Raw genomic sequence first — 25945 nt, forward strand, 5'->3', positions numbered from 1 at the left:
CTGGAATCGATGAGCTGCCTCTTGGCTTGGGCAAGAAACCACAGCCGATACGCGAAGAGACTAAATATGAGCTCCCCGGGCACCCGTAGCTCAACTTTTCAAAAAGTCCGAGGAATCCGTAGCTCGGCTTCTTAAGAGCGCGGAGGGACTAAGTGTGAGTTCCCAGGCACCCGTAGCGCGGATTCTCAGGAGCATGCGCCGGAAGTGGGCGTCCTGAGCCGCTCCCTCTCCCGGAGTGCAAACATTTCCGGCTTCCCACTGTAGTCCTCAAACCACTAAGAGCATGGAGGCTCCGTGCTCGTCCCCGACGGCGGGGAAGTTCGTGGTGGTCGGCGGTGGCATCGCGGGTGTCACCTGTGCGGAGCAGGTAAGGCGGGAGCGCAAGCGATTTCGTCTCTCCGAGACCCTGGAGGCGCTGGCGTTCGAGGCTCCCTCCCGCCCCCTTTCCCTAGTGTTTCTTCCAGGTTGCTTTCACAATTTCCCTTGTCCCTACCCACCCCTTTCGTCTCCTAGGTATTAGAGGCTCTGTCTTAGCTCTCAGAGGATGTCCTTAGTACCTCGCAGGCTTCGCCTCCGGAGCAGGGACGAGGAATGGCGAGCAGTCGTTAGGGGAAACCCAAAGCCAACTGAACCTGGCTGTGGTCCTGGTGATGCTAGAGCAGATGCGAGGAGAAGAGGGATGGGTTATGACTAGGAAGTACTTGGCCAGAAAATTCCCCCTTCCTTCTTAATGACCTGATTGAATCCAGCTTCCTCATATTGGCCCACGTCCTCAGTGCATCGTAACTAGATTATAAAGAAGTCCTTACGTTAAGTTTTGTATACTTTGGACTCCCAAGATAGAAGAGATGTCATCTCCAGTAATATCTTGTAAAACAGCCGACAGGGGCTTAAGTGAAGCGAGGTGATGCTTTTTTGATTTATAGTACACAATCGGACAACATATATGCCTGTGGAATATATACATGTAAATGTATTTTACATGAATACATGTATTCCAGAAGGGTCTAGATTATTGTATTGGTAAAAAGTAAATATAAGCAATCGTTGAAGTCATTAGAAATTAGGACGTTTTTTCCCTTAACTTTTAGCCTTTGGATGTGTGTAGATTTCATTTATTCATCAAGTAAACACCTATTATCCAGATACTGTACTAAGGACTGATTAGACTGGTACTAACAGAGCATGGTGCCTCCTTTTTGGAGACTCAAAGCCTAGTGAGTAATGTAAATAAATAAGTAAATCATTTCATCAGTGTGTTCACTACCTTAGGGGTGCCTGTGGAGTTGGTGAGGAGCGAATTAGGGAAGAAGTGTCCTTTCTCACAGATGTCCCTTTGTCTTAGTACAGTCATATCTCATTTTATTGCCCTTTGATTTATTGTACTTCATATAAATAACTTGTTTACAAATTGAAGATCTTCAGCAGGCCTGTTGGAGAAGGAAATGGCAACCCACTCCAGTGTTCTTGTCTGGAGAATCCCAGGGACGGGGGAGCCTGGTAGGCTGCCGTCTGTGGGGTCGCACAGAGTCGGACACGACTGAAGGGACTTAGCAGCAGCAGCAGCAGCAGCAGCAGCAGCAGGCCTGTGGAGCAAGCCTTATTGGCACCCTTTTTCCAGCAGCATTTGCTCATTCGTGTCTCTCTGTCCTATTTTGGTAACTACCACAATATTTCAAACTTCTAAATTATTACTCTATTTTTTATGGTGATCTTTGATCAGTGATTTTTGATGTTACTGTTGCAAAAAAAGATTGCAAAAAGATTAACATTCACTGAAGGCTCAGCTGATAGCATTTTTATCAGTAAAGTATTTTTTAATTAAGGTATGTACATTTTTTACAACACTTTCAGAACATATTTTTATGCACACTTAGTATTGACAACAATGTGTAGTATAAGCATAACTTTTATATGCACTAAGAAACCAAAATTCTCATGTGATTCGCTTTACTGCAGTCTTCACTTCATTGCAGTGGTCAGGAACCGAGCCCGCAGTATCTGTTATGCCTGTATAGAGGAATGAGTAAGAGTTTACCAGGTAGACAAGAAAATACAGATATTTCAGAGGGAGGTAGCAGTGTAAATCTCAAGTGAAAAAGCATAGAACCATCTGGAAGCAGCAAAACTTAAAGTATATGGTGCTTGGGGAAGGTAACCAGAGATGAAGCCAGGAATATTGGCAGGGACCTGATCATAAAGGATCTTTTAAGTCATGCTAAGAATTTAACAAAAACTTACAAGTAGTCAAATGATTGTGACCAATGGAGTAATATGATCAAATGAAAAATTTTGAAAGATTATTAATTATAGTGTGTTTGGAGCAGAGGAATCTGGTCAATATGAGACTGGAAGGCCAACTCAGAGGTGATAGTAGTAGTATGATAATGGAAGCAGAAAGTGAGGAAATAAATTACAGAATATACATAGGAAAGGAGAGATTGATAATGTCAGATATAAAAAAATTTAAGGTTGTACAAAAAAGAATGATGGATGTGTAGGTGAATTGAACATGCTCAGTAGGGTGGTTTTTTTTTTTAAGGTTTTTACAATAACATTTATTTCTTAAAAGTTAACGTGCATAACAGGAAACCAAAAGCACAAGCAAAAAACAAAGTCTTTCCTAATTACAAGCAGAGACAGATCAAAATAGATGGAGTTACAAAGCTGCAGGGGTTAAGAAAATCTTTTCAGGAAATTTAAAGTGAGCAAGAAAGAGGTTGTAGCTAAGGAAGATGATGAAACATTGGCAGATTAAACCTCTGGATTTGAAAAGACTCTCAGAGTCTATACTGGTTGGGCATTTGGAAGAGTAGGCATGCCAAAGCACTTGGGAAAGTTGCTTAAGTTTTAAGTGTTTTATTGGAAGTTTGCTGTGATTTCATTCAGCTTAAGACAAATGAAGTTATTTTGCAATGAAGAGAAGTTGGTTTAACTGTTAATTAGGAAGGTGGTTCCTTCTCATCCTTTTCATGGTAATTGTTGAGTGTAGTGTAAATGTATGTTTCATTTTAATCAATATCAGAGTTGAACGCTTCTCACCATTACCCCATAAATATAGCCAAGACCCAGGATAATGGAGACCTTTAAAGGGAGAACAGTCAGTTTTTAGTTTCCTAAGTTTAAATTGCATTGTCTGTCTCACCCCTCTATGTACTAATACTTATTTATCATAATTTTCCTTTCTTTTTTTTAATAAGTTGGCAATTAATTTTCCATCAGAAGATATTCTCCTGATAACAGCTTCTCCTGTTATTAAAGCAGTTACAAATTTCAAGCAGGTAAGAACCATCATATAACTTTCTTAGTGTTAATTTTCAAAAACTGCAATAACTCACACAGCAATTAGTGTATTGTAGTATTTTAATTGTTTAACAAATGCAGTTTTGGTACTCATTTTCAAATCATAGCTCAAAGTTTAGAGTTGTTCACATGAAATACCAAAAGCACCTGGAATGCATTAAATTTCTGGTTGTCTCTCGTCTTTTCCTCCCTGCTCAGAAGTATGTTTCAGAAAGTTTCTCTTTTGAGGAAGGATGTTATGCGCATCTACATATAAATGCAAATATACATGTATATCTTTATTATAAGTGTGTGTGTATATACAGGTCAGAAGAACACTACCTCTGAGCCAGGTTTACACTTGCAGATAAGTAATGCTTCTGATGTGTAGTAAGCATCTCAGAACACTTTGTAGTTCCATGAATTTATTTTACACATAACATTATAATAGCAGTCTAAAGAGCATTTGGGTCATAGTATCATGGAAAAGGAGACGCCAAACATTTTTGATCTTGTACCTCATCTGTTAAAAACTTTTGCACTCATATCTTAATATTATAAACTACATACATGTAATGCTATAGTTCTGTATATTATAGGGCCTATGCAAAAAAAAATGAATAAAAGATGAAAAACATAAATCTTTTCTTCCCATACTACAATGAAGACTACTCACATAGTCTTTGATTCAGTACAAGTTTTCCCTTATAACACTCTGATGATGGAATATGTATTTTTTTTTCCTTTTGGCATTTTGTATAGATTTAATCTTGAAATAAAAGTTAAATATTTGATCTTAGGGAGAAAAAACAATCTACCCATCTCCCACAAACACACTTTTCCAATCTTGAAGTGTGTTTTCTAAAAGTTCTTAATAATATTGTCTCTCAGGGAAGGGAAGAGATCAGTATACAGTTAACCTACCCCATTTTCATACATAAATCCCTAAGATTTACATAATCTCCTAAGACCAAGGGTAATTTAAGACCATATGTTGCACTTTATAACCTCCCTACAGATAGGTAAGATATCTTAGTACTTAGGTGTAGCCAAAAGAACTATGTATGGGATTGGGAGGACCAGAGAACAGATTAAACAGGCTTTTAATTTCTAAAAGAAAAAAGCATAAATTCAGTTATAGGCTACAAGTACATTCTTAGAGATGTATAGCTGAGTCTTCCAAGTACAAGTGTTGTACAGTAGAAAGAGAAAACTTGGGTTCTAGGCCTAGCGATTATTTACTGGCTGTGTGGCCTTGACAAATCTCTGTACCTGAGTTGCATCATTAGGATAATATCTTCCTTGCTTACTCAACAGGGTTGTGAGCTTAAGATGTACTAATATATGTGAAAGTGCATTGAAATAGCAAATGTCCTTTTTTTTTAAAGTGTATAGAAGTCAGAAATTGCATTCCTTTTATCACTTATTGAATACTTAGATTATTTATCATTGTGCTAGGCATCCAGGATATGGAAGTTAAAAGTATAGACCATACATGAATCAAAAAGTCTCTAATGGTTATCATTGTGGTTAGAAGAAAGAGTGGTAAAGAGGGACTTGGATAGTTATTCTGTATTATGTATTGTTTATTTGTTTAGTGTTAAGAGAACACATATTCATGACTTGTGTAATTTTTAAAGGAGAAGAGGAATTAATAGTAATTCACATTTATGGAGTACTTATTATGCTGTACTTCTAAATGTTTAAGTGTAGTAATGTATTTAATTCTTAACCCTGTGAAGTAGGTTGTTATCCCTGCATTACAGATGAGATAAATGTGTCACAGTGGGGTTTGGTCGGTTTCCAAGTATATTGTCGGGTTTGAATCCAGACACTTTGACTGTAGAGCCCACATGGTCAGTTTCTCAGAATGATTATTCTCTACTGGGGCAACAAATATGCAAGAAATAGTTATCATACAATTTGATCATTATCCTGATAGAGGCAAAAAAATGAGGTCATTTACCAATATATTTATATCTATACATACTGAACTTTGTGAAAGAGCGCCAAAGCCTACCTTTGGGAGTTAAAGAAGGCTTTACATAGGAAATTGCATTGAAATGAGATTTAAAGAATAAGAAGGTTTTACTGTGTTTGCAAGAGATCAAGTGGAGTTTCAATTAAGAGGAGTAGTCAGTTGTGTCAGATCCTATGGAATGGTGGTTGGAAAGTGGTTATTTCTAGTATAGATCATTGGTGACTTTCAAAGAATTTATGCAATTTTGAGAAATTAATGGGAGGTAATTCTAAAATGACAGCATGAACTTTTCTCTACTGAAAAAGTTGGCTATGAAGGTAGAAAAGATTTAGAATGGCACAACAAGAGGACATGAGGTCTAGCATTAAGTTGAATTTTATTCTTTTAAGGTGGGAACTGCTTGAGCATGTTCACCTGTTGAGATTAAAAAACCAGTGGGGAAGCCTGAAGATGAAGGAAAGCAAAGAATATATAACAAGGAAGGAGCCCTGAGGAGGTGAGAGGTGATGGGATCTGGAGCACAGAGCAGTGGATTGACTTTGAAATAGTGGGAGTGGGTCAAGGAAAGTGGACATGAGCAAAGAAACATCTAGATAGTGGGAAAGTAGTCAGAGTTCTTTGTGGTCTCTGTGTGTAAGGTGATTTGCTGAGAATTAAGAGGATAGAATAAGTTCAGGGAACATTAGAATGATGAGAGTTTGAAAAAGTCACTGAGGGACTGAAGTATGTTACTAAGATGTTATTGCGCTTTTCACTATATTTGCACTGATGGTATAAAAGTAGGGGTAGCTACTTAACCCTGGTAGCCATTGTATTCTTGACTGCCACACAGTTAGTGGGAAAAATAAAAGCCATTTTTTAAAAAATATTACTGTGATTAAATCTTGACTCTTGACTGTGCATATTTTTAATATTCTATGACATAACATGTATGCATAAAGCATTTCTGCGTATGAAGAGTACAACATTGTCTCAAGGAAAAGCAGTTGTATACTTGCTGAGTTGCAAGATGAACTAGCTACTATGTTCATGGAACATCGCTTTTACCTGAAAGAAAACTGACACCACTGTGGCCATTCATGTTTGGAAAATGAATGAAGTGAGCCTGTCACTTCAAGAAACCAACCAATGGTATTTGTTGCCAATATGACAAAATTAGAGCTTTCAAGCAAAAATTAGATTTTTTGGAAAATTCATTCTTCACTGTGAGCCTTATAGTACTTAGCCTTTTCTCATGAGATTGGTGATAATAATAATGTGATTTTTAAAAAATATTTATTGATATGAAATGTGTCAATATTTGGAAGATCTCTGTAATTTTGAGAACCAGTATTATCTGATGTGTGAAATTACAAGATAGACTTGTAACTATCAAAGTGCAAGACAGACTAATGGATTTCACAGTCCCAATATGAAAAGTTCTTGACATAGTTTCAAATTGTACTTTGCATCTCATCTTTAAGAAACCATCACTTGTTGAGTTTTAGTGTAACATCAAGAAGAATGTACAGTTATCTGAAAGGGCTACGTATCTGTGTGAGGCTAACTCTCTTCATGTACTTCAACCAAAACAATGGTGCAATGGTTTAAATGTAGAAGTGGTTTGAATGCAGAAGCAGATACCCAGCTAAATTCTACTAAACCAGACATGAAAGAGATTTGCAAAAATGTAAAACTGGGCTGCTTTCTCAGTTTGTTTTGTTTTTTTAAAAAAATAGTTATTTTTCATTAGAAGTGTATCATTTTTAACATGTATTGGATCTGTTATTGTTACTTTTAATTAAGAAATATTTAAAATTTTTCTCCGTTGCAATTTCTAATGCAACAGATATTGCTAGGTCTAACTCAAAAACACCAAAGCTCATTGGGGTCCTCACTTGGTAAGCCTATAAAGAGGTCTTGAGACTAAAATGTTTGAGAACTGTTATAGCCAAGCAGCAGGATTTCCAGGCAGCATTTGAGGGCAAATACTAGTCTATAACATGTGTGGGTCTTCTGTAGCAGACTGGGTTTACAACTAGAGAATGGATGTAATTTGGTCTGTGGTTAGAAGTTTTCAGGGTAATTAATGGTTAAGGATAAGAGAGCAAGAAAGTAAAGGATTTGGAAAAAAGATGAAATGATCCATAGTGGAGTGCTAGTGGGATAGGACAGAAGGTGAGTCCAGGAGGAGGCTGACAATTTTGAAGAACAGGAAAGAAGAGTCCAAAGATTAGCTCACAGTAACGTTAGCTAGTAAATAGAAAGAGAAAGCTGCAAGGATAAAGAAATAGAGAAGCTGTTTGATTAAACTGTACAGAAGTAAGTAGTGTTAGCCTTCGTTTTACAGGCCAGGAGACTAAGGCTCAGTGACTTCCTGACTTGCCCATGAGTAGCAGGACTAGTATTTGCATTTAGGTCTAAAGATATGGAGTCTAGCCTTCTTTCTACTGTGTATATTGCAGCTGGCAGACTTTCCTGTTTTATGAATGGGAAATAAATAGTGTCTAAAAAAGAAATGAAAGTATTTTTTATTTAAAATTCTTAAAAAATTTAAGTATGCATTTTTATCTCTTTTGTCTCATATAGGTTTCTGAAGTATTGGAAGAATTTGATGTTGAAGAACAACCAAGTACCATGTTAGAAAATCGCTTTCCCAACATTAAGGTTATGGAATCTGGAGTAAAGCAACTAAAGAGCAAAGAGCATGTACGAGGACTTTTTCTTAATGACATTTGCTGTTGTTGAATCTTGGCGAGAGGGCTCGCCTGCCTTCCTTTGACCCCACCTGTTGCACCACCACCCAAGTCCCTGGCATGTAAATTTTAGTGACATTGATTCCTGTTACTATTAGGAAAATGTACCCTTTTTGTGAGTTTCTTAGGGATATATCATTAGGTTAGCCTTTTAGATTTTACATTTTAAACGAGCATTAACATTTGTATAGTGTTCACTGTATTCTGGGCACTGCATTAAGTGTGGGGTACAGGAGCAGTAATAGCAGAAACCTGCTCCCAGCAACTCTCAATGTAATAGGGAGTACAGACATGCATGTGTTTAATGTTGAAATATTATCAAAGCTCTGGTATAAAGTGTTTAGAAAGACCTCACAGAGTGAGTAAATACTGAGCTATGTTTTAAAAAGGTAGGCGAAGTAACAGTTCTCCACGTGGGAAAGGACATTCCTGGAAGTGGAGACTGCGTGTTGAGAGACCCAAAGAGAGAAGAAGGGGCATGTGGAGAGAGAGAGGCTGTCAAAGCAGTTGGGGTATGGATAAGGAAAGAATATTGGCCAACTAGGCCAGAGAAGTGAGTAAATAGGATTGTGAAGAACTTTTTATGTCATGCTAATAAACTGAGTTCATTTTATCATCAATGGATAAATAGTAAAGAGATTCTAAGTGGAAGAAGTGTTGATAAAATATTCTTCTAGGAAGATCTGACAGCAGTGTCAAAGACAACCAGGGTAGAACAAGTAGCTAGTAGCCAGTAACCAAATTAGAAGGTGGTTATAACAGTCCAAAATGATATAAGGCCCAAGCTAAGGCAGTCTCAAGAAAGCACCTTCTCAGTCTCAGATGTCAGAGAGTCTCAGTGTCATACGATACAGAGTATCTTCACATGAACTTCAGGCAGTAAGATGGGAAGCAGGGTTTGTGGTGGTTTCTCTGAAGCAGCTCAGGTTTGAGTTCTCCCTTAGGGAGAAGGTGTTATGTGTCATGTTTGAAACAAATAACTTGACAGGAAAAAATAAAAGTAAGAAAAAGTACTGAGTTTTATGAGAAAAATTTTACAAATCTGAATCCAAACACCACAGCAATTTCATAATATTTGTAATGGTAACACTTGTTCCATAGAACACCCATGTCAGTGAATCTGCACACTGAGGTAGGCTCAGAAGTATACAAATAAATTGTGAGGGAACTGACGTATTAGGGCACTTAAATGAGTCAGAGTGCCAAATGTGTCCTGTATAATATACATGTCTGCCTTCTGTGATCCATCCTTCATATTCTTTAGTGAGTTAGAAATGATGTGTTTACCTTTTTGTCTCCAAAAATTTAACAGTAGTCGATAAAGAGGTTTCGTGTTTGTTTTTATAGTACCTAGGTGCAGATAATTTTTTAAATTTGGTAAGTGCCTATAACTTCCATTAAAATCGTAACCAGATTATCTAAAGGAAGACTTGTATAACATTTCTGTATGATTATTCTCTGTTGGTTTATTGGTTTTATGTTGTATTTGTTATATAGCTGAAGAGTTAAAATATGTAACATATTTCAGTGGGTATGTGCTTTGCTATTTGCTAAATTTTATAAATCAAACACAAGGTACAAAGATTAACTCCTAAAACCATTCCAGCAAAGTCTGACATCTCTCATAGTAGCACATGCTTGTGTCTATCTGCTTTCTAAATGCTACTTTTACATGGATACCCATTCAGTATTAAGAAACAAAAACCATGGATCTCTGATATGTATTTTTAGACTCATCTAAATTCACTAATTAAAAATTAATATAGTTAAAGCCAGTACATGCTAGGATTTAAGGTTAACATGCTTTTCACTTACAGAAAAATGTAATCTCCAAATAGCATGATGTTTGCTGGTAATGCGATTATAATTTGTACTTAAGAGCATAAACACTTTTTCAGCACTTCTGAATTTTTAGATTCAGAAGCTATTGTTACCTCTTCTACCATTAACTATTCCTCTGCACCCATAACAGATATTAAGGTCTGATATGATTATAACCATGAGTCTACTTATAATGATTCCCTTTGAGATTAGAGTGTTTATCAAGGAAATGTTCATCAGAATGCTCAATTTAAAAATTTCTAAATGTTTAGTCTTTAAGGCCAACATACCTTTCCAGACATGAGATTCTCAAAGTTTTATCCAAAATTTTGGTAATGTACCTTTTCCCCCCCATGAGAAAAGGACTAGTTTTCATCAGATTTCTTAGATGGTTCATGGTTCCGAAGGGATTAGGAATCTCTGAGTTATAGAACACATTCTTGTACTTGGTTAGCTTTGTCATTGCTGTAGCAAAGTATTGAGTGCTTCCAAGAGGAAACCTTAATATATTTTTTGCTTTTGCCGTATTGAATGTTTCATAACTGTACTCGTGTATAAATGTTTCTCCTCTCTTCATTCCTATACGGTTTTACAGTGCGTTTTAACTGAAGATGGCCATCAGCATATTTATAAGAAGCTCTGTCTGTGTGCTGGAGCAAAGCCAAAATTGATATGTGAAGGAAATCCTTATGTGTTAGGAATCCGTGATACAGACAGTGCGCAGGTAACATTTGGGTCACGCGAAAGAAACATGAAGACTTCTTAGACGTTTTCTGCATTTGAATCAAAGTGCTATACTTACGATGTTAATTTCTAAACTGTAGCAGCAGAAGAAACTCTTCATGACTCATAAACCAAAAAGTAGTATAATGTTCTAGTACTGCCAGTTTGAGTTTAGTTTTAGTTGATAATTTAGGGCTTCTCTGTGGCTCAGATGGTAAAGAACCCACCTTCAATACTTGGGACCTGAGATCAATCCCTGGGTCAGGAAGATCTCCTGGAGAAGAGAATGGTTACCCACTCCAGTATCCTTGCCTGGAGAATTCCATGGATAGAGGAGCCTGGCAGACTACAATCCATGGGATTGCAGAGAGTCAGACACTGAGCAACTAACAGTTAATAATTTATCTTGTTTTTGTTCATGTTCTTTATGTGTTATATCAGGTATAATGTCTGTGCTGAAGGTTACAACTTATATTCAGTTCAGTGCAGTCCTCAGTCATATCTGACTCTTTGCGACCGCATGGATTGCAGCATGCCAGGCTTCCCTGTCCATCACCAACTCCCAGAGCTTACTCAAACTCATGTCCATTGAGTCAGTGATGCCATCCAACTATCTCATCCTCTGTCGCCCCCTTCTCCTCTTGCCTTCAATCTTTCCCAGCATCAGGGTCTTTTCCATGTTGTCAGTTCTTCGCATCAGGTGGCCAAAGTATTGGAGTTTCAGCATCAGTTCTTCCAGTGACTATTCAGGATTGATTTCCTTTAGGATTGACTGGTTGGATCTCTTTGCAGTCCAAAAGACTCTTCAAGAGTCTTCTCCAACACCACAGTTAAAAAGCATCAATTCTTTGGCACTCAGGTTTCTTTATAGTCCAACTCTCACATCCATACATGACTACTAGAAAAACCATAGCTTTGACTAGACGGACCTTTATTGGCAAAGTAATGTCTCTGCTTTTTAATATGCTGTCTAAGTTGGTCATAGCTTTTCTTTCAAGGAGCAAGCATCTTTTAATTTCATGGCTGTAATCACCATCTGCATTGATTTTGGAGCCCAAAAAATAGTCTCTCACTGTGTCCATTGTTTCCCCATCTATTTGCCATGAAGTGATGGGACCAGATGCCCTGATCTTAGTTTTCTGAATGTTGAGCTTTCAGCCAACTTTTTCACTCTCCTCTTTCACTTTCATCAAGAAGCTCTTTAGTTCTTCTTTGTTTTCTGCCATAAGATGACACGCTCTCTGGTGTCATCTGCATATCTGAGGTTATTGATATTTCTCCCAGCAGTCTTGATTCCAGCTTGTGCTTCATCCAGCCTGGCATTTTGCATGGTGTACTCTGCATATAAGGTAAATAAGCACGGTGACAATATACGGCCTTGACATATTCCTTTCCCAATTTGGAACTGGTCTGTTGTTCCATGTACAGTTCTAACTGTTGCTGCTTAACCTGCATACGGATTTCTCAGGAGACAAACCACACATTATTCTACTCTGATTGGGAATATGTGATTTGTATCCTAAATGATGTAATGATCTTTTTCTCAAAAGGCAAACCATGTCAAAAACTTACTTCTTAGCAAATAAATTAATATTCAGAAGATCTTTGTGATACAGAATCCTAGAACTGAAAAAGATGCATGGTTTGTTCTGCTCAGGAACAATGATAAACTATCCCAAAAAGGTGAAATTCTATCTTCAGAACCTTTTGCAACTTCTTTTGGTAATTTATTTCAGAATTCATTGATCCTTATTGCCAAGAACATCTTGATTCCAGTCACAATACTCCTGTCTTACCTCAAGCTCAGTGGTGTTCTGTCCTATGAGGTAGTAATTTTATATTTACATAATAAGATTTCACAGCATATTAAAAAGCAGAGACATTACTTTACCAGCAAAGGCCCATCTAGTCAAAGCTATGGTTTTTCCAGTAGTCATGTATGGATGTGAGAGTTGGACTATAAAGAAAGCTGAGTGCCAAAGAATTGATGCTTTTGAACTATGGTGTTGGGGAAGACTCTTGAGAGTCCCTTGCATTGCAAGGAGATCCAGCCAGTCAACCTTAAAGGAAATCAGTCCTGAATACTCATTGGAAGGACTGATGCTGAAGCTGAACCTCCAATACTTTGGCCACCTGATGTAAAGAACCCGCTCATTGGAAAAGACCCTGATGCTGGGAAAGATTGAAAGCAGGAGGAGAAGGGGACGACAGAGGATGAGATGGTTGGATGGCATCACCAACTCTATGGACATGAGTTTGGGTAAACTCCGGGAATTGGTGATGGACAGGGAGGCCTGACATGCTTCAGTCCATGGGGTCACAGAGTCAGACACGAATGAGTGACTGAACTGAATAAGATTTCATCGTCTGTAAAATTGATAGCAATTTTTTTAATCTTATTCTTAAATAGGAATTTTAGAGAATACTAGAAGAACTTGATTTTGTTCTTGTGAACATTTGAGGTTCATATTATGAAGGACTGAGTTCATAACTATGTTATGGCAGTCCTTTGTGTACATGAACTCATCAGTCCTCATGAAAATCCTGTGGCAGTCATTACTCCCACTCTACAGAGAGGAAACTGAGATGGGGGGACTAAGCTAACTGCTTCAGCTGTTCAGCTGTCATCCTGAAGCAATGGGACTTTTCTCTACTTCGGAAAGTACCATAAGAATGATTTCTGGGCACTTTTTCTCCAAGCTCATTGTGATCGTTTTTGGTGGGAAATGGGAAGTGGAGGCATCAATTAGCTGTTTTACAGTGGTGATAACATTTCAAAAACAAATACTAGATATTATTATGTGCCTGCTACTCCTAACAACTTTATCTCCATCATCTTGCTGCTGCTACTGCTGCTAAGTCGCTTCAGTCGTGTCCGACTCTGTATGACCCCATAGACGGCAGCCCACCAGGCTCTGCTGCCCCTGGGATTCTCCAGGCAAGAACACTGGAGTGGGTTGCCATTTCCTTCTCCAATGCATGAAAGTGAAAAGTGAAAGTGAAGTCGCTCAGCCGTGTCCGACTCTTCGCAACCCCATGGACTGCAGCCTACCAGGCTCCGTCCATGGGATTTTCCAGGCAAGAATACTGGAGTGGGGTGCCATTGCCTTCTACCCTCCATCATCTTACTTAATGCTTAAAAAACTTTGAGATATAGTCACTTCTTACTTTCATTTATAGTTGGGAGGACCTGAAGTGCAGAGAGGTTAAGCAGCTTGCCCAAGGCCACCCAGTTAGTAACTGCTGGAGACAGGGACTCTACAGTCTGTGCTCTGAACCACTGTGCCACTGTGCTCCTCATTTCTGTAAGTTCTGAGTGACTGCAGGGAAAGTGTCGACTGAGGGACTAGAAGGACAGGAAGAATCCTGTATCCAGGATGTAGCTCAGTGTCATGTTGGTAAATTGACTTGGTCCAGTAGTTGGGAATGTAGTAAGCTAAAGGCAGAGCCTCGAGCTGCATTTGAGTGTAATGACATACAAGGCAAAGAAAGCTAGAAGAAGCGTTGCTATAAAGGCAATCTGGGGTGAAACACGGAGACAACATTTATTATATTAATCAGGAGGGTACATCCTGGCAGAGAGGGAAAGAGATTATCAGTAAAGCCTCTTGCTTCAGGCATTGCCCATGCTACAAAACACTTGTCGTTTTCTTTTTGATACAGGAATTTCAGAAACAGCTTACTAAAGCTAAGAGAATAATGATCATAGGGAATGGTGGTATCGCACTCGAATTAGTGTAAGTACATGTTTTTTAATATCATGTAAGGATTGCTCTGTGATTCGTGTTATTGGTAGACGAGAAAATATCTTGTCCTGAAAAAATCAAAGGTAAGGATACTTGTTTTTCATGCATTTTCAAGGAGAAAATCCACTTTTTTTTTTTTTTAGCTTTTATGAAATAATTCATAGTTGAGAAGGTTAATTTATGAAACATAAAGAGTTTCAGGAAAGCTTTTGGTCTTACTGGCGACTGGTTAGATTTGACTCATGCATGTGTTCTTGTAAGCATGTACTATATTGAAAAACAGTTTAAATACGTACACCTTTAGAGAGTCCTGCCCATGGTCCCCATAGCTATTTACTGCTTATACCCCATCCTGCTTCTCTCATTTACATTACCCGTCTGGCCGTGAAACCCAAAGTTTGTGAGTTTCTGTTTCAAGATACGTGGTACTCCCACGTAACGGGAGTAACTCTTGGTTTCTGGAAATTTGGGGAATGTGAACACCTTAATATGAAAAACTGTCATCTTAATATGGTGTTTACAGTTTGCAAACCATTAAGCAGTATCCTGCTGTAGTCTCCAGAGCACTGATGCACTTTCCTTGTGATTTTATCTTTCCACAGATGGCAGACATGGACTAGTCTAAATATTTTTCAGGCCAGAAAGTTGGGTCTGGCTACAAAGAGGACAAATTTATATCCAAATAAGGAATCTGCCAAAACCCTGTCTTTGCTCTCTTTCATTTGTTCCAGCCCTGAGACTAGGTTTTTGCCTCTTTTTAGAGGATGGTGAATCTCAGTGGAAGCCTGTAAGAGTTCTTGGATTGCCTGAGTATGAGCATTGGCAGTCATTAATGTAATTATGAAGTTTGTGGCATTGTAAGGAAAAAGGCAAAGAAAAAACTAGAGTCAAGACCAAATGGGCTGGCAGAAGAAGGCATAGATTTATTGTAAGAGGGGCTTCAAATCCTTACATACACATGACAGATTTTTCTCTATCAGTTATCACCAAAAGTGGAACTTAATACTATTATAAACATTGAAAAGTTTGCTCACATTCAAAAAGTTTCCAAGTCTCACAATATTTAATCCTATTCTTTATTTAGGTTGGAGTTTGAAGACCATATACTTGGATAAAATTCATAATTTTATATTCAGTAAACTCTGATTGTTTAAGAAAGTGCCCATGTAGTGCTATTCTCTCGGTTTAGATTAACTGAATGATTAGGCTTTTTTGTCTTATTGAAAAATGACATGTCCAGACTCTGATGCTAATACTGATTTCTTCAGTATGCCTTCATTTCAGCTATTATCTCTGTTTCCAAATGTAGGTTATTCCTTTCTTTTTCAAGCAGACATAGTTTTTCATAATTTCACAAAATGTAATACTTTATTGTTCTCTGGTTTGTTTTTTTTTTTTAAGTGGTTTTAAAAATGAAAGCAGAATTTCCCCAAAGTGTGATGATACCTTCTTGCTTATGCATCTTTCTGAGGACATAGTTCATAGGATAAGAGGATTAGAGGGCATCCTGTGAGGTACAGCACATCCAGGAGTTATTTCTGGTGGTTACTTGTGGCCCACTGGTCAAGCATCAGTATTTTATTTTAAGCTATACTGCTATGTGTTATGTTGCTACATTACTTTAAAATACAAAAAAAAAAAAAATTGTGTATAAAATTGGAATATAAAAGTTATGTGTATTCTGCTTTCTGTTTACCAGCAATATTATATGATCTGAGCAGTATGAGATATAGAATGGTCTCCAGATAATCTGAAATTTAGTAACTATTAAGTACTCTGCTGGCATAAGAGAGGAGGAGAAATAAAGGCCCACTGGAGAAGGCAAAGGGCTCCTTTACCATACAACAAAAAGCATGAACATCAGATACACCTGGATCAGATGTACTAAACATTCTTCTATCATCAGCTTACATGTTTGTTAGCCTTGAAAAATCATATAACCTAACTATATTATGTCACTCTGAGAAATAAAAGTGGTAACACTTTTTACCATAAATGGATGTTAAAAACCAGTGAAATTAACACACTGATTACCATTGCAGTTTCAAATAAAATCCTAGTATAGTTAGGATGACCATATATCCTGTTTGTTCAGGATTGTCCCCATTCATTTGTACCAAAACACGTATTAAGAGCAGATAAATTATAGTGAACTCCAGGGACTTTGTGGAGAGACTATTAAGAAAACCACATTCGCAGTGTCCAAACCTAGATAGAAAACTGCTGAAGCCCAGAAGCTCTTGCTACCTCATGAACATTAATGGAAGGTGTTTTCTATATACCCTGGGCATTCCTTTTTTCCTCTAAGATCCTTCATTTTTCTGTGACCTGGGTCTTTCTTTGGCTAAATGTCTTGGAAATTTCTTAGATGAAAGGAATTCATTGCAGGGTAATCATTTCCTGTACAACAAAGTTAAGATTTTCATTGTAACTCTCTTTCTTTTTTCTCTGTCCTTCATAATGTGCTTTGAGTACATATTAATAAAATATTTGTTTGCAAAGAATAACTGTCTGAATATTGTAACTATTTGTCATCCATCCTTCCATTACTGATTACACTGTAACTAGATAAACCAGGCATTGCTCACTCCTGGGAACCCTGGGGGACATTCATATAACTGTGTTTAGAAATTGAACACGGAGAAGGCAATGGCACCCCACTCCAGTACTCTTGCCTGGAAAATCCCAGGGACAGGGGAGCCTGGTGGGCTGCCATCTACGGGGTCGCACAGAGTCGGACACGACTGAAGCGACGCAGCAGCAGCAGCAGCAGCAGGTGATATTCATTAAAAATTGTATATGCTGTTCAGTGCATATGTGTGCATGCTTTGTCGCTAAGTTGTATCCAACTCTTTGTGACCGCATGGATTATAGCCCGCCAGGCTCCTCTGTCTATGGGAATATCTAGGCAAGAATACTGAATTGCCATTTTCTCCTCCAGGGATTCAGAAGGAAATGGCAACCCACTCCAGTGTTCTTGCCTGGAGAATCCCAGGGGCGGGGGAGCCTGGTGGGCTGCCGTCTGTGGGGTCGCACAGAGTCGGACACGACTGAAGCAACTTAGCAGCAGCAGCAGCAGCAGCCTCCAGGGATTCAGTGTATATATTTGTCATGTATATGTTCTCTAAATAAACTTTAAATTTCCTTTATTATTCTACTTTAACTCTTATTACCCTGAAACGGTGTTATATTCTGCTTAATAGTCATTCTCAGTTTGCCTTAAAATATTTTCTTTACTCTTGCCCTAAGAGGTAATTGTTGTTTATCATACAAAGATTTCTTCTTACACTTTGAAATTGCTCTAAGTAACTTTCATATTCCTTTTAGGTATGAAATTGAAGGCTGTGAAGTAATTTGGGTCATTAAAGATAAAGCAATTGGGAATACTTTCTTCGACGCAGGAGCAGCTGAATTCTTGACTTCAAAGCTCATTGATGAAAAACCAGAGGCTAAAATTGCACAAAAAAGAACCAGATATACAACTGAAGGTAAGTATGGTATGTAGCTCATTCATTCACAAATGAGACTTTACTTTCTAACCATATAGAAAAAGGCTATAAGAAAATTTAGCAAAATATTTTGATAGGACTATAGATAATACTTATTTCTATTTCTTTATGTAACTTTTAAGATTATAGACACACACGTATATGTATGTAGGATATATTTTTTATGAAAAATATGTATAACTAAAACTGCAAACTTAAAGTGAATTAAATAAACCAGCCCATCTACATCTGTGCAGGCAGATGCTACAGTTCAACAACACCTAAGTTTATAAAATGCAGTGAGTTTAAAAACAAATACAGTTTTTTAGTTTAAAAGAGCTTTTTTTTTTCTTAAATGTTTGGCTTATAAAATTGAACAAGAATTTTGTAAGTTTGGGTCACACTAAAAATTGACAAATTTTTCAAAATTTAATGTCGGATTTTCTTACTCTTTATATTAACCAGTGATTATAACATCCATGAAGCACTCTATATGTGTTTATACACAACACTCAATTGAAAGATTATCCATTTTGTAGCTGTATATCACAAAAAATTAATGAATAAAATAATATAGATAAGTTTAGTCCTGCTGTATGAATGTGTATATGAGAATTATTACATTACCTAAAAACTTCTGAACGCAAACATAATTCTCTGCCTGACAGTTGTTGTATCCTTTGGATATTGAACTGAGTTTGTCTCTTCAGGACGGAAAAAGGAAGCACAAGCCAGAGCTAATGCTGGTAACGTAGGCAGTGCCCTGGGGCCTGACTGGCACGAAGGGCTGGATCTTAAAGGAACAAAAGAGGTATGTTTTCAGGTACTGTTTAAACATACCTAAATTCAATTTTAAATTCTTGAACTGTTTGTTAAAGACTGGTTATTAAGCCTGTAGTCAAAGAATTGGCCAAGTCATTTTCCTTCAAATCCATGGTGTTAGGAATGGACTCCGGGGCCAGTTGGCACATTTGAACTTTAGAGATAGACCTCCATACACACAGGCTTTAGTAAACACAGCCATCCTATTTTAAATTAATCTTTGCTCAAAGGTCTCTTTGGGTGCAGTCTATTCTAAAGATTATTAGATAGATTCTAAATAAATTACACATTTAATATCCTAATGGCGTAAGCAGATGAGTTGCTCTTACTCATTTACTAGATGTTTTAGTTATTTGTGGTTAAAAGGCTATGTATGATATTTAAATATTGTAAGAAATACATATACAGTCTTTATTACTGTGTATGATTTCTTTTCAGCCTTCATTAGGTTGGAGTGGGCCTGGCTTCACAGTATATTAAATTTTGTGATGGAAATCACACAATATCATTTATTCCTGCACCTTCAGGTCCTACAATTAGTGGTATTTTTAACTTGCAGCTTCAGTTTTAGTTCAGTGAACATTTGTTGAGTATCTCCTACCTAAGGGACACTTTACTAAGGTTCTGGAATATAACAATCGGGATATGTCAACTTACTTTTTAGTCCGTAACAGTTATAATTTTAAAATATATACAGGGCTTCCCTGTGGCTCAGCAGTAAAGAATCTGCCTGCCAGTGCAGGAGACACTGGTTTGATCCCTTATCCAGAAAGATCCCACATGCCGTGAAGCCACTAAGCCTGTGCTCTAAAGCCCAGGAGCCTCAACTACCAAGCCCACGTGCCCTTCAGCCCGTGCTCCACAGCACAAGAAGCCTCTGTAATGAGAAGCCTGTGCCCTGAAACTAGAGCAGCCCCCTCTCACTGCAACTAGAGAAAAGCCTGTGCAGCGACGAAGACCCAGCACAGCCGAAAATAAATAAAAATATATATACATGTAGTTATTGATGAGGCTTCTGTTAGAAAGTATGCCCTTTGTGCCACTTGCCAATTCAACTCTTGATCTCTAAATACTAAATGAGTTTCTGCTCACTCTTTCCATACACAAAATTAAGAGGCATATTTGGGAGCATTAAATGTGTTTTCACTTCTACTATAAGAATTTTTTTAAGTTTCTGTAAGGGTATTATAAATTTTTTCTTCATCATCAGTAACCCATCCTTCTTTCTGGAAATATTATGGTGACCAGTACTTCTTTATTTTAGTTTTCTCATAAAATTCACATTGAAACCATGTGTGAAGTAAAGAAAATTTACCTTCAGGAAGAATTTAGAATTTCTGAGAAAAAGTCCTTGACTTTTCCAAGAGACCATCATGATCAGTCAGTTACTACTGATAAAGGTAAGTGATGAAATAAGAAAAAATAATCACTTTTTTAAAAAGAAGACAATTTTGCTTTATTGTTATATTTAAAAACTCCATACTTCCATAAAAAATTTAAATGTGAAAAGATAAAGCCATAATAATGTAAATCATTTCATTTTCAGTACTTAACTCTTTGCAATTTCTAATAAATTTTATAGAGCTTAACATTTTATGCAGGGCTCATTGACCATCATACCCCTATGAGTGAATTAGAGTATATTGTAGATCAAGACAAAAAATAAAAACTAAAAAGCTGATGCTCTTAAGAGTTGAAGTGACATCCTCAAAATCAGACAGATTGAAATCTATAAGTTGAAACTAAGGTACAGATCTCCTGAAATTCCTATTCTACATTCCCATGAGAACTACTCTATGAAATATATTCAACTAAACCTCCTATATGAGATACCCCATTGCTCTGAATTCTTTGAATTTTTTCATAGGAAAAGGGATTGTCTGAATGTCAATAATAAGGGAAGACTTTGAAAAATGAGTAACCTACTTGGACTAAACTCCTGATGGAGTATAGTTTATTAATAAAGATTTTTAAAGAAATAATTTATAAAGTGATTATCAATTTACTTTGTTAGAATTTGTGTCTAAATTTGAATGAAAAAATGTTTAGAATGCCTGCCATGGTTTCGTGATTATACCCAAAATAAGAAGATGGAATTGGTCATATTAAAATTGTTTTAGCAAATGTACCTTGTAAATATTCTTGAGTTACTGTTTTAAAGTCACTTCTTGCCTCATTTAATTTTTCTTTGTTTTACTCGTCATATTCACATAATGTTACAGGCTGTTGGTGGTGATTACACTTGAGAACAATTTTTTTTTTTTTTTTTTTAAGAAATATGGCCTGTGTATGTGGAATTGACCAATGAAAAGATATATGGCTGCGATTTCATTGTCAGTGCTACAGGAGTTACACCAAATACAGAACCTTTTCTCTGTGGCAACAATGTAAGGTGAAAATTTTTGTCTCACTGTGAACATTGCTAAAGTATTAATTATTTGTGAAGATCTCTAATTCTCAAGCATGAACATTGTTCATTTGAAGCGTGACACAGAACTGTAATTTAAGATGGCTGAAAACAATTTAATTTATATTCATGTCTTCATGTTCAGTATTTTTTTACTGTCAAATCCTTAAGCAGTTAACATCCCAGCATTATTTAAGGTGACATAATGCACGCTTTATTTATCTAAATGTTGGTAAGAGACTGAAGTGTATGCTAAGTCACTTTAGTCCTGTCCAGCTCTTTGCGACCACATGGACTGTAGGCTGCCAGGCTTCTCTGTCCCTGCGATTCTCCGGGCAAGATTACTGGAGTGGGTTGCCATGCCCTCCTCCAGGGGATCTTCCCGATCCAGGATCGAACCCACTTCTCCTACATCTCCTGCATTGGCAGGCGGGTTCTTTGCCATTAGCACCCCCTTGGAAGTGGGCCTCAGAGACTGATACTTCCTATGGATTCTTAAAAAGTGATTCTTTTAGAGAAACCAGCATGTATTTTTTGCTTTTTAGCATTTGAAGCTTGTAGTAACTGAGGAATATTTTTGTAACTCTGAGTGGGGTGGTCATATGTTGATTGGCAATTTTTGATGTTCTAAGAATTTGAAGTTCCAAGAATGCTATGGGTTCATCTTTAGTAGGAATTTGACTGACTGGAAATTCAGATTAGTTGTCTAAACTTGGCAGCTGTTTCACTTTTCTCACTAAAAGTCAGCATATCAACATGTAGAAATTTGACTTGTTCTTTTACTTCAGAACGAAAAAGTCATGTTTCCTCTTCCTTACCCCACGTGCTTATGAGGAACATTGTTTAGTTTGATGTAGGAGAAGACGGTGGCCTGAAGGTGGATGACCACATGCACACGTCCCTCCCTGACATCTACGCTGCAGGTGATATTTGCACGGCCGCCTGGCATCCCAGCCCTGTCTGGCAGCAGGTAAGCCGGCATACCTGATCACAGGTGTTTATCAGAAAGTCCATCTGAAAATAAAGGAGCTGTCACGAGTAAATGCAGCTTTCTGGTTTTCCAGCTTTTCTACTTCAAGTGGGAAGCTATCAGAGGTTTTTTGGTCACAAAAACAACAAAACTCTAGAATTTTTCCCTTTTGGTAAGGTATTACATGGTGATGGAATAGACTGGGATGTCTTAATTTTAAAAATTATGACTGTTACTTTTTCATGCTCAGATGTTTACCAGCAGTGTCCAGTAGAACTTTCTGTGATGACAGATACATTCTGTACTTTTGCAGTGTCCAGTCAGGTAGTCACTAGCCACCTGTCTACTAAGTACTTGAATTGTGGCTGTGACTGAGGAAGTGAATTCTAATTTTACTTGTAATTAAATAGTTATGTAACTAGTGGCTATGATTTAGGACAGCACAGCTTTAGATTAAAAAAATAGCACACTAAGATTATAAACCATACATTGTTTCTGCTGATCTGTTCCCTGTGGGAATTACTCAAAGGATGTTCCCATGGTGAACAGCCTTCCTTAGCCTAACAACCCCTTCCACCTGGATCTAGATTTCTCCCTGCTGTCACAGTGTTGCCTGCCTCATGATGGTGGGGCAGAAATCCTAGAGGAAGATACTCTAGACAGTGGCCAGAGCTGGTGTTTTAGGAGGAGGAGCGTCAAAGGTAGATGTTACAGATAAAAGAACCAGTCAACACACTTACCTTGGTAATACTCCAATAAAAAACAAAAACCACTTACCTTGGTGAAAGACCAGTTCCACTGGTTGGGCTATTATTCATTTAGATTAACTGGGGTGTGAAGTAATAGAAGAACTAGATGTATTTTAAGAATCAGCTTTATTATTTTTATATATATCAGAGATAGCATCAGCAAGAGGATGATGTCAGCCATATTTCTAAAATGCTTCAAACTAGCTTGCTTTCAGTTTTCTCTACAATGACATCCTATGTCGTTTTTATGGCATATCTGTCGCAAACTCAATTACGAATTGGAGTTGCTATTTTTGTTGTTAACATTTCAGCCCACTAAGGGTTAAAGCTGGGCTTCCCTGGTAGCTCAGCTGGTCAGGAATCTGCCTGCCATGCAGGAGACCCCAGTTCAATTCCTGGGTCTGGAAGATACCCTGGAGAAGGGATAGGCTACCCACTCCAGTATTCTTGCCTGGAGAATCCCCATGGACAGAAGAGCCTGGCGGGCTGCAGTCCATGGCATCAAAAAGAGTCGGACATGACTAAGTGACAAAGCACAGCACAGCAAAAGGGTTGAAGTCAGGGAATATGTAAATTACATCCTTCATGTGCCTCATACTCTAGTATAGGAAAGAAATGTCCTAAAATAAACTGGTGTTTCTTACTTTGAGTGACTCTAATAAACTCATCTCTTAATTTGCATAAGCAGTAATTGTTTCACATAGTCCAAGACACAAACTGAAGGAACTTGGAGGCTAAAATGCATTAGTAACAGTGCAGCAGTATAGTGTCACAGGCCACTTCTGTTGGCCATTCTCTAGTTGTTACTGTGCTCTGTAAGCTGCTTTCTTACTTCACCAGACCTAACCTTGTTTAGAGAGGAGACTGAATTTAAAAAAAAAAAAACTATCACTTCTTTCAGAAATTCTTAAAGCTCATATCCATGCTTACGGTTATTATTTTTTGCACACAAAAAAGACATTAGTTGCCACACATGAGGGGTAAGAATTATCAAATACCAGAAGCAGTTAGTTAGTGTGACAGTGATCCAGGCAGTTAACCTAACAAGCTAGGTGTAACTGTTCTCGGGGACTGTCATGCACTGTAAGGAATTGTACTAGGTTAAGGTGGTAACACTTTTCAAATAATGATAATGAAAAATTAAATTGCATGACCTTCTTTATTTCAGATGAGGCTGTGGACCCAGGCTAGACAGATGGGATGGTATGCAGCAAAGTGCATGGCCGCAGCTAGTGTAGGAGAGTCCATTGACATGGATTTCAGCTTTGAACTTTTCGCTCATGTAACAAAATTTTTTAACTATAAGGTAAGATAGATAGACAAATATTAACAGTACCTTTCCTGCTTGTTAGTCTTATAACTAATTACAGTCATCTAATTTTCTCATGTGAATAAGAGCTTAATCTGGTTTTAATCACTGGACAAAAAATGACAGATTTCCTCATTTCTTACAAACCCATAACTGGTATTATTGCTGGAGGCTTCCCCGGTGGCTCAGAAGGTAAAGAATCTGCCTACAGTGCAGGAGACCTGTGTTCGATCCCTGGGTTGGGAAGATCCCCTGGAGAAGGGAATGGCAACCCACTCCAGTATTCTTGCCTGGAGAACCCAGGGAGACAGGAGCCTGGTGGGCTACAGTCCTTGGGGTTGCAAAGAGTCGGACACGACTGAAGCACCTAACCATGGTCTCTGGTCATCTGATAGTCAGACCTACCTTCTCACTGAACTCGTGTAGTTCAGGGGGGAAAAAAATCTCTTCCAGATTTGTTCCCTGATGGTACATTTCTGAGTTTTATTTGAAATTCAGTCCTCCTTTGTGAAGGGAACTAACAGCTATTCATACTCAAGAATGAGCAGGTACTACCCCCTACATACTATTTAACCCTCTTTACATCACTCTGGGGCAGGTTTTTTCCTCCTCATTTACTGACAAGGAGAAACATACACATACAAATATATACATAAATTTCAGAGAGATTCAACAATTTGCCCATGAAAGCTCTAACTCAGTTTCTTATTCACCCTTTAAATCATGACTCCAGGCTGATGTAGTCCATGTCCTACATGTTCGTATATTCACTAGGTATTTTTAATGTTCATATACATTGTATGGTCGGAGAAGGCAGTGGCACCCCACTCCAGTACTTTTGCCTGGAAAATCCCATGGGCAGAGAAGCTTGGTAGGCTGCAGTCCATGGGGTCGCTAGAGTTGGACACGACTGAGCGACTTCACTTTCACTTTTTACTTTCATTCATGCACTGGAGAAGGCAATGGCAACCCACTCCAGTGTTCTTGCCTGGAGAATCCCAGGGTCGGGGAAGCCTGGTGGGCTGCCGTCTCTGGGGTCACCCAGAGTCGGACACGACTGAAGCGACTTAGCAGCAGCAGCAGCACACATTGTATGGTAGTGTCATCTGTAGAGTAAATGCATACTGTACAAATATTTTCTTTGGTTCCTTGTAAATGGCACTTTTAATATTTATTTATTTTAATTGGAGGTTAATTACTTTACAATATTGTATTGGTTTTTGCCATACATCAACATGAATCCGCCACAGGTATACACATGTTCCCCATCCTGAACCCCTCTCCCTCCTCCCTCCCTGTACCATTACTGTGGGTCATTCCAGTGCACCAGCCCCAAGCAACCAGTATCATGCATTGAACTTGGACTGGCAATTCGTTTCATATATATTATGAAACATATATTATGTTTCATGGCACTTTTAACAGTAAAATTCTGTGATTAGATTTCCCATTCTAGGAAAACACAAAATAACTGTGTATTTTGTTTCTTCTTAAGTACTCACTAAAATAACATTTTTATATTTCTCTATATAGGTTGTATTACTGGGGAAATACAATGCACAGGGCTTGGGTTCAAACCATGAACTCCTGCTGAGGTGTACCAAAGGGCAGGAGTACATCAAAGCCGTCCTGCAGAACGGGCGAATGATGGGCGCTGTCTTAATTGGTGAAACTGACTTAGAAGAAACATTTGAAAATCTAATTTTAAACCAGATGAACCTTTCAGCATATGGAGAAGATCTGCTGGATCCAAATATTGATATAGAAGATTATTTTGACTAAAAAGGGCATTTCAAGAGCTATATCAAGTTCCAAATAAGATTTAAAAAGTCAGAGGATTACACAGATTTATGATGACCAGCTGAAGTTAAAATAATTTATTTATAGGGGATTTTTTTCTAACACAAAATTG

General features: G+C 37.9%; 1 protein-coding gene across 6 annotated transcripts; it reads left to right on the top strand.

Annotated features, from left to right (window-relative positions):
• The first annotated feature begins 200 nt into the window (after positions 1-200).
• Positions 201-25862, top strand: PYROXD1 (pyridine nucleotide-disulphide oxidoreductase domain 1). 6 transcript variants are annotated; one of them, XM_070371166.1, is made up of 14 exons: positions 237-367; positions 1418-1658; positions 3201-3281; positions 5653-5759; positions 7832-7951; positions 10415-10543; positions 14206-14279; positions 17616-17776; positions 18487-18587; positions 19863-19998; positions 20873-20985; positions 21853-21975; positions 23893-24030; positions 25567-25862. In XM_070371166.1, exons 5-14 carry the CDS (start codon positions 7880-7882, stop codon positions 25813-25815), a joined length of 1296 nt encoding a protein of 431 aa, XP_070227267.1. In that variant the 5' UTR covers positions 237-367; positions 1418-1658; positions 3201-3281; positions 5653-5759; positions 7832-7879; the 3' UTR covers positions 25816-25862. The 6 variants fall into 6 exon arrangements, with proteins under 6 accessions (XP_070227264.1, XP_070227269.1, XP_005893291.2 ...); XM_070371164.1 differs by lacking the exon at positions 5653-5759; XM_070371167.1 differs by lacking the exon at positions 1418-1658 and having other exon boundaries at positions 312-367.
• Positions 25863-25945: the final 83 nt, after the last annotated feature.

The sequence above is a fragment of the Bos mutus genome, chromosome 5 (assembly GCF_027580195.1).
Source record: "Bos mutus isolate GX-2022 chromosome 5, NWIPB_WYAK_1.1, whole genome shotgun sequence".
NCBI classification, from domain to species: Eukaryota; Metazoa; Chordata; class Mammalia; order Artiodactyla; family Bovidae; genus Bos; species Bos mutus.